General features: G+C 42.6%; 1 protein-coding gene across 1 annotated transcript in view; it reads right to left on the reverse strand.

Moving 5' to 3' along the window:
- Nucleotides 1–14,794, reverse strand: part of ZDHHC13 (zDHHC palmitoyltransferase 13) — a 50,974-nt gene that overhangs the window by 17,829 nt on the left and 18,351 nt on the right. Inside the window, exons 5-11 of the mRNA XM_073604045.1 lie at nucleotides 11,100–11,244; nucleotides 9,809–9,873; nucleotides 8,008–8,170; nucleotides 7,323–7,448; nucleotides 4,492–4,625; nucleotides 1,979–2,081; nucleotides 647–769 (exon numbers count right to left, since the gene is read on the reverse strand). Coding sequence (XP_073460146.1) covers nucleotides 647–769; nucleotides 1,979–2,081; nucleotides 4,492–4,625; nucleotides 7,323–7,448; nucleotides 8,008–8,170; nucleotides 9,809–9,873; nucleotides 11,100–11,244 — 859 coding nt within the window. The remainder of the gene's footprint in view (nucleotides 1–646; nucleotides 770–1,978; nucleotides 2,082–4,491; nucleotides 4,626–7,322; nucleotides 7,449–8,007; nucleotides 8,171–9,808; nucleotides 9,874–11,099; nucleotides 11,245–14,794) is intronic.

Below are 14,794 nucleotides of genomic sequence, written 5' to 3' on the forward strand. Positions count from 1 at the left end.
TTGCTCATTCACTGTTTGTCATTCTGGGTTAAATCCAAAAGTACCAAGATCCCACTTAGGGAATAGTGACTTCTGATGCCTTCTGACAGTCCACCCCCTTGCAAAGTTACACTCACTGATCTTGAGTGAGTTCCAGAGTGCACCCTGGTGGATGATCGTACTCCCCCTTCCCCCACCATGCACACAGGTGGCTGTGTTAGGGCCAGGCCCAAGCACCATCTCATGGGGAAGGACATCTTCTATGTAGTCCTGAGCTGATCTTTAAAGTGATACTAAAGTCTCAGTGTTTTTTTTTGTTAAAAATAACAAACATGCTATACTAACCTGCGCTGTGCAATGGTTTTGCACAGAGCAGCCCTGATCCTCCTATTCTCAGGTCCCTCTTCTGTGCTCTTGGCCCCTCCCTCCAGCTTGCTATGGGGCACCCGAGCCGAGCCACACCATTCAGACACGAAGCCGTGGCCCTGCCCTGCCCCCTTTCTCTCCTCGTTGGCTGACTTTAATTGACAGAAGCGGGAACCAAATGGCGACACGCTGCTGTCTCAGCCAATAAGGAGGGGAGTCCCAGTCAGAATGCATTAAGACAGAAAAAACCTTCTGCCTTTAAAACCACATTGAAGCAGAAGTGTTCTTTTAGATGACATACCTGTTTCCTTTCCTCCTCTGAGGATCTGATGTACCCGGGGTCCGACCTCCACGTCTTGTAAAAATAATACAAGAGGGTAACCACACTGATCACAAAGGGGATCTGGACCCTCGCTTGTGGCAGATGTGAGAAACCAGGATTGAGTCAAGGTAAAAACGTGTCAGATGATAAAACTCTACAAAAGGAGCATGTGGTTTCAGGGACAGATTTGATTTCAGATGTCAGGATAGAATATTTTGGTTTGGAAAGTGGAGTTTGGCTATTTCCATCTTAACTGGGTAAAGGGGTATGAACAGAGAAAAATTTAACATAAAAATTGTTAAAAAAAAAAAAAAAAAAAAACAAAAACAATGGAGGGACCCCATTACCAACCAAAAATGCAGGTAAAAAAAAACCTCACAAAAAAATAAGTATTTTAAATACTTACTTGCAAGGTTCTTTTCATAAATTATTTCTATTCACTTACTAGAGAAGTTCAAAAACACGCTCTCCCCTTTTATGCCCTGTACACACGGTCGGACTTTGTTCGGACATTCCGACAACAAAATCCTAGGATTTTTTCCGATGGATGTTGGCTCAAACTTGTCTTGCATACACACGGTCACACAAAGTTGTCGGAAAATCCGATCGTTCTGAACGCGGTGACGTAAAACACGTACGTCGGGACTATAAACAGGGCAGTGGCCAATAGCTTTCATCTCTTTATTTATTCTGAGCATGCCTGGCACTTTGTCCGTCGGATTTGTGTACACACGATCGGAATTTCCGACAACGGATTTTGTTGTCGAAAAATTTTATCTCCTGCTCTCCAACTTTGTGTGTCGGAAAATCCGATGGAAAATGTCAGATGGAGCCCACACACGGTCGGAATTTCCGACAACACGCTCCGATCGGACATTTTCCATCGGAAAATCCGACCGTGTGTACGGAGCATTAGGCCTGGTTCACACCTATACGTTTTTGGCGCTTTTTGCAAAAACACACTACATTTTCATTTAACATGGTTTTGTATGCGACACGTTCACATCTATGCTCTTTTCAGCCGCTGCGTTTTTGGAGAGGGTCAGAGACGTATGGAGACACTGCAGAAAAGCATGCAGTACGTTTTTGCAATGATTTGTGTTTTTTTTAAATTACAACAACAAATTGGAAAAGAAAAAAACAAAACAAAAAAAAAAAAAACAACAGTTAAAAAAAACCCCATTATCTTATAATAAAATTTTCACAATCAGATGGAAGGCTGCAGTGGGACTTGTAGCTCCTAAGCAGTGGGACCGTAGGGCGACCATGGCTGGCCAACTATGTTGGGTTTCAGTATGCAGATAAAAGGATATCAGGCAGAAAACAGATGAACCATGTCATGAACATCCAGAAAATGGAGCTGACGAAGAAAATTGGTGGCAGGTGCTTCTGACTGTTCTGTCCTAAAAATCGCCTGGCAAACAAGAAGATAAAAAATCTCATATTATTGTAGAAGTACCAACAGTAAGAAGAGCTTGTTAGAGAAAAGCACAAATGACACAGTATTCATACAATATTTTCCTTGTTATTTTATTCTATTTGTGTGGCAGGATTGTGTCTATGTCTGTATTATAATAAAACCGTATACAGTAAAAATGCAAGATACCAGTGCAGTTCATGACATTTTTGTACACAAAAATGATCTGCAAATCCAGAAAATGCAATTATGTCCAGTAAACTCAGATATTTGACATATGCAAACCAATTTTATGGCAATGCAATACACGAAGAAAAAGTGACTGAACTAAAAAAAACTCAACGCCCCTGTTTTTGGGTGAAAAACGAATGTCAGCGGATTGGATGTAAGCGAATGTAGTCTACTAAAATCCGTTTTTCTTCCAGTTTTTTTTAAACGGGAAAAAAATAGGGTTTTCTTCCATCTCAAAAAACAGAAATTAACCAATGCTCAATGACCGGGCCATTTTTTTGCGATACGGCACTGCGTTGCTTTAACTGACAATTGCGCAGTCGCGCGACGCTGTACCCAAACAAAAATTGACGTTCTTTTTTCCCACAAATAGAGCTTTCTTTTGGTGGTATTTGATCATCTCTGCGGTTTTTGTTTTTTGTGCTATAAACAAAAAAAGAGCAACAGTTTTGAAAAAAAAAAAAAAAAAAAAAAAAAAACACAATATTTTGTACCTTTTGCTATAATAAATATCCCCAATCTTTTTTTTTTTTTTTTTTTTTAAAAAAGCAATTTTTTTCCTCAGTTTAGGCCGATATGTATTCTTCAACATGGTATAAAAAAAAAAAAAAAAAAAAAACGCAAAAAGCGTATATTGGTTTGCGCAAAAGTTACAGCGTCTACAAAATAGGAGAAAGATTTATGGCATTTTTAAAATTATTTTTTCTTTTTTACTAGTAATGGCAGTGATCAGTGATTTTTTTAAAATCAGGACTGCGACATTATGACGGACAGATCGGACACTTTTTTTGGAACCATTGACAATTATACCTATAAAAATGCACTGATTACTGTGTAAATGTCATTGGCAGGGAAGGGGTTAACAATAGGGGGCGATCAAGGGGTTAAATGTGTTCCCTAGTGTGTTTTTTTAACTGTGGGGGGATAGGAGTGACTGGAGGAAATGTCAGATCGTTGTTTCTAGCTAGGAGGAACTCCCGATCTGTCTCTCCTCTCCTCACAGAACAGGGATTTGTGCGTTTACACACACACACACACTTCCCTGTTCTGGCTCCCGTGCCCGCCGGCCACGTGCATCGGCACCTCCGCAGTGCAGTGGGCGCGCCTGCTATCCCGCTTAAAGGGACCGACGTACAGCTACGACGGTTCGCGGGATCATGCTGACCTGCCGAAGCATAATGGTCGGCAAGCGGTTAACAAAGGCGAATGATCATCCGCTAACGTGCGTTAGCCCTCAGACATACATGTATGTCCGTTTTTCATCCGCAAATGGATGGAATATGTATTCTGCTACATATTGTTGATAAAAAAAATAAAATAAAAATTCCCAATAAGCGTATATTGATTGGTTTGCGCAAAAGTTATAGCATCTACAAACTACGGATTTTTAAATTTTTTTTACTAGTAATGGCAGGGATCAGTGACTTATAGCGGGACTGCGATATTGCGGTGGACAAATTGGGCACTGACACTTTTTTGGCACCAGTGCTAAAAGATAGGCACTGTCACCGTACTAATGACACTGGCTGGGAAGGGGTTAACATCAGGGGTGATCAAAGGGTTAACTGTGTGCCTAGCTGGTGTTTCCTTACTGTGGGGGAGGTGCTTGTACTAGGGGAAAGCATGGATTGGTGCCCCTGCTTTGCAGAGACACAGAATCCATGCCTTCTGTAGTGACAGATCGCCATGCTTCCTCTGTACCCAAGGATCGGCGGGTGCCAGAGGGCATCGAGTCCACAGTACCCGCTGATGAGCTCCGGCTGTGTATAATCACAGCAGGAGCGGGCCACTGGCGTCGCGTGCGCCCCCCAGACCTGGAAAAGCAGGAATGCTAGATATGCTACAAATACCATAGCTGCTGACTTTTTATAGGACACTTACCTGTCCAGGGAATCCAGTGATGTCCTCACTGGAGCCGATTCCTCAATCGGATTTGGATGCATGTGCCGGCATCGCAAGTAAGGGAAACAGGAAGTGAAGTCTTGCGGCTTTACTGCCAGTTTCCTGCTGCGCCTTGTGAATGGTTCCGTAGTCTTATAGGACCAGTAATGTGTCCCAGAAGACTGAGAACTTCAGAATTGAGCAGTTAAGGCATTCATTTAAAAACTTATAAAGTAAAATAAAAAATAAAAAAAATTTGTATGAAAACTTACTCTCCCTTGAAGAAAAAACAAACCTGGTAAAGAACTGAGATCCGATTGTCACCAGAGCAAGAAGCGACCCTTTTAAAAGCCAGGAGTCAGTATTCAGGTTCAGAATGTATCCGACACCTCCCAGAAGAGACAAGCAGACCAACACCACCAGAAACATCTACCAAGGAGACAAAGTTTAATACAGGCCTCTCAAGAACTTGTTATCATAACAAACGATCAGGTTCTCCACTTAAAAGCTAGATTCTCCCCCTACACAGTCATTTTTGCTGTTGTATTATTTTATTTTTTTCTAAACGGTCTTCATTAAAGCCATGGGAAGAGTGGTGTCCTCTTCCTCTTCCCTGGTGCTTGGTGGTCCATCACGAAGCAGAAAGTTTCCTGCATCACTGTATGTCAGTGCAGGGCGTTGTGTTGATGCCCCCTGCTCTCACAGTATGTCCTCAGTGTTCCAGGTTGAAAAAAAAGAGGTGAATATTGCAGCTGGAAATGCATTAATTTGTTTTTAAATATACTGGGGGCCCAATTAATTCTTTAAGTATGTAAACTGTAAAATAGGGAGGACAGACCATATTGGCCCCATAAAGAATGAGGAAGGACATCTGGTTACAAAGGATGGGGAGATGGCGAAGGTATTGAATTTATTCTTCTCCTCAGTCTTCACGAGGTAATCGGGGGGCTTCAGTAAGCAAAACTGCAGTGTTTATCCTCATGACACAACACAGGAAGCACCTCCATGGTTAACAGAGGAGAGAATTAAAATTAGACTCGGGAAACTTAACATTAATAAATCACCTGGACCAGATGGCTTTCACCCGATGGTACTTGGGGAACTTAAGTAATTGCCAGACCATTGTTCCTAATTTTTACTGACAGTCTACTGACTGGAATTGTACCAGCTGATTGGAGTAAAGCTAATGTAGCACCAATATTTAAAAAGGGCCCAAAATACATCCCTGGGAATTACAGACCAGCTAGCCTAACATCAATAGTATGCAAGCTCTTGGAGGGGATGATAAGGGACTATATACATGATTTTAGTAATGAGAACGATATCATTAGCAGTAATCAGCATGGATTCATGAAGAATTGTTCTTGCCAAACCAATCTATTAACCTTCTATGAGGAGATGAGTTGCCATCTAGATAAAGAAAGGCCTGTAGACGTGGTGTATCTGGATTTAGCGAAAGCATTTGATACAGTTCCCCATAAACGTTTACTGTACAAAATAAGGTTCTTTGGCATGGACCATAGGGTGAGTACATGGATTGAAAACTGGCTACAAGGGCGAGTTCAGAGGGTGGTGATAAATGTGGAGTACTCGGAATGGTCAGGGGTGGGTAGTGGAGTCCCTCAGGGTTCTATGCTGGGACGAATCCTATTTATTTTGTTCATAAACATTCTGGAGGATGGGATAAACAGTTCAATCTCTGTATTTGCGGACGACACTAAACTAAGCAGGGCAATAACTTCTCCACAGGATGTGGAAACCTTGCAAAAAGATCTGAACAAATTAATGGGGTGGCAACTACATGGCAAATGAGGTTCAATGTAGAAAAATGTAAAATAATGCATTTGGGTGGCTAAAATCTGAATGCAATCTATACACTGGGGGGGGGGGGGGAGAACCTCTGGGGAAATCTAGGATGGAAAAGGACCTGGGGGGTCCTAGTAGATGATAGGCTCAGCAATGTCATGCAATGCCAAGCTGCTGCTAACAAAGAAAACAGAATATTGGCATTAAAAAGGGGATCAACTCCAGAGATAAAACGATAATCCTCTCGCTCTACAAAACTCTGGTCCGGCCGCACCTGGAGTATGCTGTCCAGTTCTGGGCACCAGTCCTCAGGAAGGATGTACTGGAAATGGAGCGAGTACAAAGAAGAGCAACAAAGCTAATAAAGGGTCTGGAGGATATTAATTATGAGGAAAGGTTGCAAACTTTTTCTCTCTGGAGAAGAGACGCTTGAGAGGGGATATGATTTCAATATACAAATACCGTACTGGTGACCCCACAATAGGGATACAACTTTTTTGCGGAAGGGAGTTTAACAAGACACGTGGCCACTCATCAAAATTAGAAGAAGAGTTTTAACCTTAAACTGCGTAGAGGGTTCTTTACAGTAAGAGCGGCAAGGATGTGGAATTCCCTTCCACAGGCGGTGGTCTCAGTTTCAAAAAACTATTAGATGAGCACCTGAATGACCGCAACATACAGGGATATACAATGTAAAACTGACACATAATCACACACATAGGTTGGACTTGATGGACTTGTGTCTTTTTTTCAACCTCACCTACTATGCAACTATGTAATTAAAATGGAAATAAATTAGACCAGAGTGGGGCTTTAAAGTGATTGTAAAGTTTTTTTTTTCCCCTTCCTATAAACAAAATGTTATACTTACTTGCTTTGTGCAATGGTTTTGCCCAGAGCCGCACTGGATCCTCCTCTTTTCCATGTGCCACCATAGGAAGCCGCTTTCTATGGGGGCACTCAGGCACTCCTATCCTTTTCAGCCAAAGCTGCCATCTTGGCCATCATTTAAACTTCAACTGCCATGATGCTACACATGTGATCAGTTATGACACCAGCCATTGGATGGTTTGACAGTTTGGTTGAGAGCATAACCAACATGACAGTTACATTCCAGGCATGTACTGGAAATGTAACTTTTGTTTTAACCATTGGAATTGACAGGTTTCCTTTTGCCTTAAGGCGAAAACCTTCAGCTTTGCAATTCACACACTTTTTATGGTGCAGCCTTACCATCCAATGTTTATGAATCACATACAGATGTAGAACACAAGATATGAATGTTATTTATATCAGGATGGAATACACCGATAGGCTCACCTCATACTTCTGCAGAATCTTTAGCATTCTGGAGTTTCTGCCTGCCCTGGCACTGGCCTCGCCTGTCAGAATATGGATAATGAGACGATTCCTAGTTTCCCGAGCAAGGTCAAGGGGAGTTTCTCCCTAAAGAATATGAAAAGAAACTAAACATGAGACAACGTATAGTTTAAAGCACAACATCAGCCAAAATCTTTATTTACGGCGCTGGATACATTTAGGAAGAATCAATACTCCTTTCCCTGATACCAACAATAGGGCACTATTCCTCCCAATGACACCAATGATGGGGCAATATTCCTTCCCCTGATACCAACAATGGGCCACCATTCCTTCCAATGACGGGGGACTATTCCTTCCCCTAACACCAACAATGGGGCAATATTCCTCCCACTGACTCCAATGATGGGGCACCGATCCTTCCCCTGATACCAACAATGGGGCAATATTCCTTCCAATGACACCAATGGTGCGGCATACTTTACTCCCATTGACGCTGGGCATTTTCTATTTTAGCTGGCCCCCTCAAAGTCTGAAGGACAGTAAACCGGCCCTTTGATTAGAAAGTTTGGAGATCCCTGGTGTAGAGGTTTTTAAACAAAGTAATGAAAGTGAAAAAAATAAAAAAAGGAGACTCTAGCTTCCAGCACTGACACTTTTCCAGCCTCAGGGTAAACATGCTCACCTTGGCGTTTACAGCATCCAGGCTCGCTCCAGCTTCCAGGAGGAGATCCGCAGCATTTACATTGCCGGATGAGACAGCCCAGTGAAGCGCTGTGTTCCGGTGGACTTTGTCTGCTAGATTGATGGATGGATTCATCTTTAACAGAAAACCGGTGGGCTCCATTCTAAAAACAAATTAAAAAAATTATAGGCACTGTACTGTCCCATCGTATGACATGCCCCCACAGTGCAATGCATGCGTCTTAGGCCTCACAGGCCTCCCGTGTTTGTCTTATTTAACTGCAGAGGTAATGATCTGGGAAGTCTAATGTTTGTTTTACACACACACACACACACACACACAGATCAGCCATAACATTATGACCACTGACAGGTAAAGTGAATAACAGTTTATCTCATTACAATGGCATCTGAAAGTGAGTGGGATATTTTAGGCAGCTAGTGAACATGCTGTCCCTGACGTTGATGTGTTGAAAGCAAAAAAAAAATAAAATAAAATTTAGGTGGGGAGGGAAGGCTCCTTGACGGAGGTGGGGAAGGAAGGCTCCTTGACGGAGGTGGGGAGGGAAGGTTCGTTGAAGGAGGCGGGGAGGGAAGGTTCGTTGAAGGAGGCGGGGAGGGAAGGTTCGTTGAAGGAGGCGGGGAGGGAAGGCTCCTTGACGGAGGCGGGGAGGGAAGGCTCCTTGACGGAGGCGGGGAGAGAAGGCTCCTTGACGGAGGCGGGGAGGGAAGGCTCCTTGACGGAGGCGGGGAGGGAAGGCTCCTTGACGGAGGCGGGGAGGGAAGGCTCCTTGACGGAGGCGGGGAGGGAAGGCTCCTTGACGGAGGCGGGGAGGGAAGGCTCCTTGACGGAGGCGGGGAGGGAAGGCTCCTTGACGGAGGCGGGGAGGGAAGGCTCCTTGACGGAGGCGGGGAGGGAAGCCTCCTTGAAGGAGGCGGGGAGGGAAGGATCGTTGAAGGAGGCGGGGAGGGAGGCTCATTGACGGAGGTGGGGAGGAAAGGTTCATTGAAGCAGGTGGGGAGGAAAGGTTCATTGAAGCAGGTGGGGAGGAAAGGTTCATTGAAGCAGGTGGGGAGGAAAGGTTCATTGAAGCAGGTGGGGAGGAAAGGTTCATTGAAGCAGGTGGGGAGGAAAGGTTCATTGAAGCAGGTGGGGAGGGAAACCTGGCCCCTGTAGTCCGATCTATTAGAAAAGCTACTGGAACTAAAATTGCTGAAAAAAGTGATTGCTGGTTCTGATAGAAAGGTGTCAGAACACAAAGATAATAGAAGTTTGTTGTCTATGGGACTGTGTAGCCGCAGACCGGTCAGGGTGCCCATGACTGACCCATATCCACAGCCGAAAGCACCTACAATGGGAACGTGAGCATCAGAACTGGACCACAGAGCAACGGAAGAAGGAGGCCTGGCCTAATGAATCACATTTTCTTTTACATCATGTAGATGGCCGGGTGCGTGTGCGTCACCTACCTGGTAAAGAGATGGCAACAGGATGCAGTATAGGAAGAAGGCATGCTGGCGAAGCCAGTGTGACTTAAAGGATCTACTACTGCTAGCCTGGTGCCAGATACCACAGCATACCTTCAGAGGTCTAGTGAAGTCCATGCCTTGGTGAGTCAGGGCTGTTTTGGTGGCAAAATAGGGGCATACTCAATATTAGAGGTGGGTGGTCATAACGTTATGGCTGATCGGTGTATAAATTGCATGCAGAAAAATAGTTAAAAAAAAATAAATTGACTCAAACCGTTACAGTTTACCTTTACCTTGCTCTATATGAACCAATAAAATGTGTTTTTCATTACCCAATAATTTTCTGTGCAGACAGCATGAGTGGGGTCATTCCGTTCATATCAGAAGAATCAACGTTCTAGAGACAGAAAGAATCAGATAACCAGCGAGAAGGGTTAGTGGCATTTTTTTTACCTATTTGAGGGTTATTATTTTTTTAAATAAAGTAACTTGTGACTGTAGTAAAGCAAACAAACTGCTGTCACATGTACAGTGCAGGCAGCTAAAGTATCAGGCTAATACCTACAGTGACCTAGAACTGAAGGAGTAGTATTGTTTTTGCACTTCCTGGTGTTGAAGTTCGCCTTTTCCTTTCCTGCCTTCTGCACATTTCTATTGGTCAGTGAGGTACCCCACCTAGTAATGTTGGGGGGGGGGGGGGGTCAGTCCCTGTTAAAGCAGAAGTTTATTCTGCTTAGATTTGCCTACCCTGTTCAAATCCTGCAATCTGATTAACATGCAAATAACAATTTTAAAATGAAACCATTCCGCTTTTATTATATACCTTATCTATTTTAGTGATGTCATCGCTACGTCTCCGTGCTTCTCCATGCAAAGAATGACGCAAAGTGATACATTTAAATACAGTTTTCTGCCAACAATCCCAAAAGTATATGTAGCAAATGGAAAAAGGACCCCCACAGGATTTTAAGGGCAGAATTAAAAAAGCGTTTTGGGGGATTATGCAAATATCTTCAAAGAACTGGGCGTTTCTAGGCAGGCAGACTGTCCTAGGTAAAATACACGTGATGCAATGATTGAAAGATCTGAAAGCCAATAAATGAAAGGGAAGGGCCAGGGACAGGCTGGTGTGAAAAGGCCTAAATGATACTGGAAACCCTCCAGCCAGGAAATGAAGCAGGCTCTGACTCGCTGCAGCTTCTAATGCGCATTATGAGAAGCTCACAGTGTGCAGTAAAATCAGAGTAAGACATTTCAATACAGGAGAGGAGACTGTACAACTGTGCAAGACTGGAGGGAAAGCCAGAGGGAGGATTTAAAGGAATTCTTCTCACTTCCCGTTTTGTCACTGAAACAAGAAATGGGCGGAGAGGAGGAAGGGTAATCTCCACAATTGCAAAACTGAAAGCAATACAATATGACCATGGTTCTACCTTTTTCCTCAAATATTTGGATGGAGTTTTAAAAAAAAAAAAAGTGCAACGCACTAACAAGTGGTAACAGTTTATTAAATATAATGGTAATGAGACGAAAATGCAGCATGTTCCAACACCAGTGCATTCTCCTATTTAGTATTTAACAGAAAAGTCAAGGACGGAATGTGGCCTAGTCCTGGATACATACCATCCCCTTTGCAATCAGGTAGGCGATGATGGGTATATGCTGGAATAGGACAGCCAGGTGAATAGCATTGTAGCCCTCGCCATCGATCAGACTCGGGTCAGCGCCGTACTTTATCAGTAAAATGACAGTCTGTAGGTGTCCCTGTCTGAGGTGGAAGAGAAGAAACACTTAAAACAGAACTCTACCCATAACAACTAGATTAAAAAAAAAATGTTTTTTCTTAGCAAGGAACATAAATTCCACATTAATAATTATGCTACCAAAATTAGTGTGTGCTGTAAATTGCCTCCAGCATTGTTTCGATTTCTTCTTGCTGGAGGCTGCCATTTTGCTGAAGCCCAGAGGCCCTGTGCAGAAGTAAATCATAAAAGCAGAACTAAACCCATCGATTTCACAATTTAAAAAAAGTTACATTCTTGGAATGCCAGGATTGCCAACTGTCACATTTGCTTGTGTCCACTTTAAAGTAGAACTAGTCAGAAAATTAAGTCTTGCTAGAGGACTTCAGGATGGCCCCTTTTGCAGGTATAGCTATACAATACATTAAAAATAAGTTTCTATACTGTTTAAAATCCAGTAATTCACCGTCTCACTCTGCTCTGCACATGCCCAGTTGCTCCCCATTTTTAGGCACTGTGCCGAATTTGTAGAGGCAGATCTACTGAGAGTCTAAAGATTAAAGTGGAACTAAACCTATCGATTTAACAGTTTCAAACAAAGTTACATTCCCGGCATGCCAGGAATGCCAACTGTCACATTTGCTTGCATTCTCAATCCAGGAAACACCCTCATTGAAAAAGCCTGGTGTAAGGAATAGAGCTTGAAGAAGTCATTTACGTAACGCGTAGGACAGAGCACCACAAGGTTTTCAGCTAGCAGAGTTGATGGTTTATCCCAAGTAACACTAGCTCCCTGGAGCTGTCAGCCAGACCCTGTTGGAAGCCATGGGTGACATCCCACTCAATGGCAGCTGTTCTGCTGCTTATCACTGTCTTTATTGTAAGCACGGTTTTAACATAAATAAAGGGGATTAGTAGTTTTATACAGCACTATTTTTTGTCTTTTGTATCCTTTTTTTTTTCCTTTTTTTATGGCTGACACATCATCCTGGAGCTGACCAATTAAGGGGAAGTAGTCTGTAACCTGCATTATAGCTGATCCCAGCTTTTGAAAAAAGGAACAAGTACGGTTAGACCGCGATAACCTTAAAGTGGAACTAAACCCATCGATTAAGCGGTTTCAAAATACAGTTACATTCCCAGCATGCCGGGATCCTTCCGGACCGCCCCATGTACATTTACGGTGGCAGGGCAGCCTGGGTGTACAAAATCACGTACCTGTATGCGATTTAGTGCCCGCGGTTTAGGGGGCGCGCGCTGCTCCCGCTGTGATTGGACACAGTGGGAACCAATCAGCGGGTCCGGCAGCCATTGATCACAGGACAGACAGATCAGCCCTCTGCCTGTGTAAGCAAGGTAAACGGCGGATCTGTCAGGAAGGGAAAAAGAGATATTGTGATTCAGCTAAGCTGAATCACGGATCTCTCTTTTCCTTCAGTGTGACACTGCCCCACACAGTTAGTAAGCATCTCCCTAGGGAACATTTAACCCAGGGGTAGGCAACCCAGCTATGGTGAATCTACAAGTCCCATGAGACATTGCAAGACCCTGACAATCACAGGCATGACTCCTAGAGGCAGAGGCATGATGAGATTTGTAGTTTCACCACAGCTGGAGGGCCGAGGTTACCTACCCATGATTTAACCCTTTGATCGCCCCTGGTGTTAACCCCCTTCCCTGCCAGTGCCATTTATACAGTAATCAGTGCATGTTTATAGCACTGATCACTGTATTGGTGTCACTGGTCCCCAAAAAGTGTCACTTGGTGTCAGATTTGTCTGCCGCAATGTTGCAGTCCCGCAAAAAAAAAAAAATAAAATAATCGCAGATCACCTCCATTACCAGTAAAAAAATAATAATATAAAAGTCCCTAAATCTATCCTGTGGTTTGTAGACGATATAATTTTTGCGCAAACCAATCAATATACGCTTATTGGGATTTTTTTTTTTTTTTTTTACCAAGAATATGTAGAAGAATACATATTGGCCTAAATTGATAAAGATTTTTAATTTTTTTTTTTAGGATATCTATTATAACAGTAAGTAAAAAAATATAGTTTTTTCAAAATTGTCGGTCTTTTTTTGTTTATAGTGCAAGAATTTTTTTTTTTTTAAAAAGCGCAGATGCGATCAAATCCTACCAAAAGAAATCTCCATTTGTGGGGAAAAAAAAAAAAAAAAAAAAAAGGACATAAACTTTATTTGGGTACAGCGTTGCACGACCGCGCAAATGTCAGTTAAAGTAATGCAATGCCATATCGGAAAAAATGGCCCGGTCAGGAAGGGGTAAAAAAACCTTCCGGAGCTGAAGTGGTTAAATGGCTGTAACAACTTTTCACGGACCGATTTAGGATTCATTCACGGCTTTACACACATATGTGTTTTGTTGAATAATTATAGTACTTTTACGGCACAGTATATTATTGGAGTATCACTTTTCACTCATTTCTGTCGATCACAATGAGAAATGTACTTTTTATGTTCAGCGCGGCACGTGTTGTTACATAAATAGTGTGAGGATTGGCTCAACCGGTGTAAAGGTTACCTCTATTGTGAAGGGACGACAGGTCTCCGATTCTACCTTTGATGCAAATAACAGATCCGCGGCTGGTAATTACAACGCGTGAATTAACAGCAAAGCAGGTGAAATCGGATAACCCGCCTCACCTTACAGGAAACAGCCGAGAAGCCGGTTTCTCAGGACTGTGACTCAATGAGGAAGTGGTGGATTTTCCCAATACAATGGATTGTGTCATAGAGATACACAGGGAGGGGGGGGGGGGGGGGGACACACACACATAATGTGGACCCTGTGACTATATCTAGGCATCAGTCGCATGTCTGTGCATTGACGTCTAAATATGTTATGAAACGGATAAAACAAAAAAGATAGGGAAAAAGTCATAGGAATACTGGCCAACAAAGTCAGATAGCAACGCTTTGTACCAGGAGGCAGCTGGAAGAGCAAATTTAAAACATGGGATGTGTAATAAAATTACTTTATTTGCATTAGCCAGAGTTCATATAATCACATTTCTAATGTATATCTGACCCCCTTTCGGGAGGTTTCTAGAGTAGGAAACACAACATTCAGTTTCAATATTTGGAAACAAGGAAATGACATAACCGGTTCTGGGCCAAATAATATCAACGGTTACAATCTTTTTGTACCCGGCTAGCACAATTATTTTTATACTAACACAAAAAAAAACACAAAAAAAACAAAAAAAAAACCAAAAAACAAAACACGTCCTCTACATATAAATGTAGTATTGTTATTACTGAGCATATAAGACGTATAGAAGATTTGTTCTACTATTATGTGGGACGAGTGCTTGGGCTAGGTTACGCCTTTGTATCAGTATTGGTTTCATTTTTTCCATTTCTTTTTCTCTTTGGTTTACCTGGACAAAAAAGTAATTTTTTTCTAACGACGAATTATCAAAAAAAAAAAAAAAAAAAAAAAAAAAAAAATAGGATTTACACCCCATTCACACTTGCACGACTTGTCATATGACTTTGGACATCAAAGCCGCATGTACCCCAGATTTTCCAATGATAACCATTCATATAGGC

This window comes from Aquarana catesbeiana, linkage group LG11 (assembly GCF_042186555.1).
Source record: "Aquarana catesbeiana isolate 2022-GZ linkage group LG11, ASM4218655v1, whole genome shotgun sequence".
Taxonomy (NCBI): domain Eukaryota; kingdom Metazoa; phylum Chordata; class Amphibia; order Anura; family Ranidae; genus Aquarana; species Aquarana catesbeiana.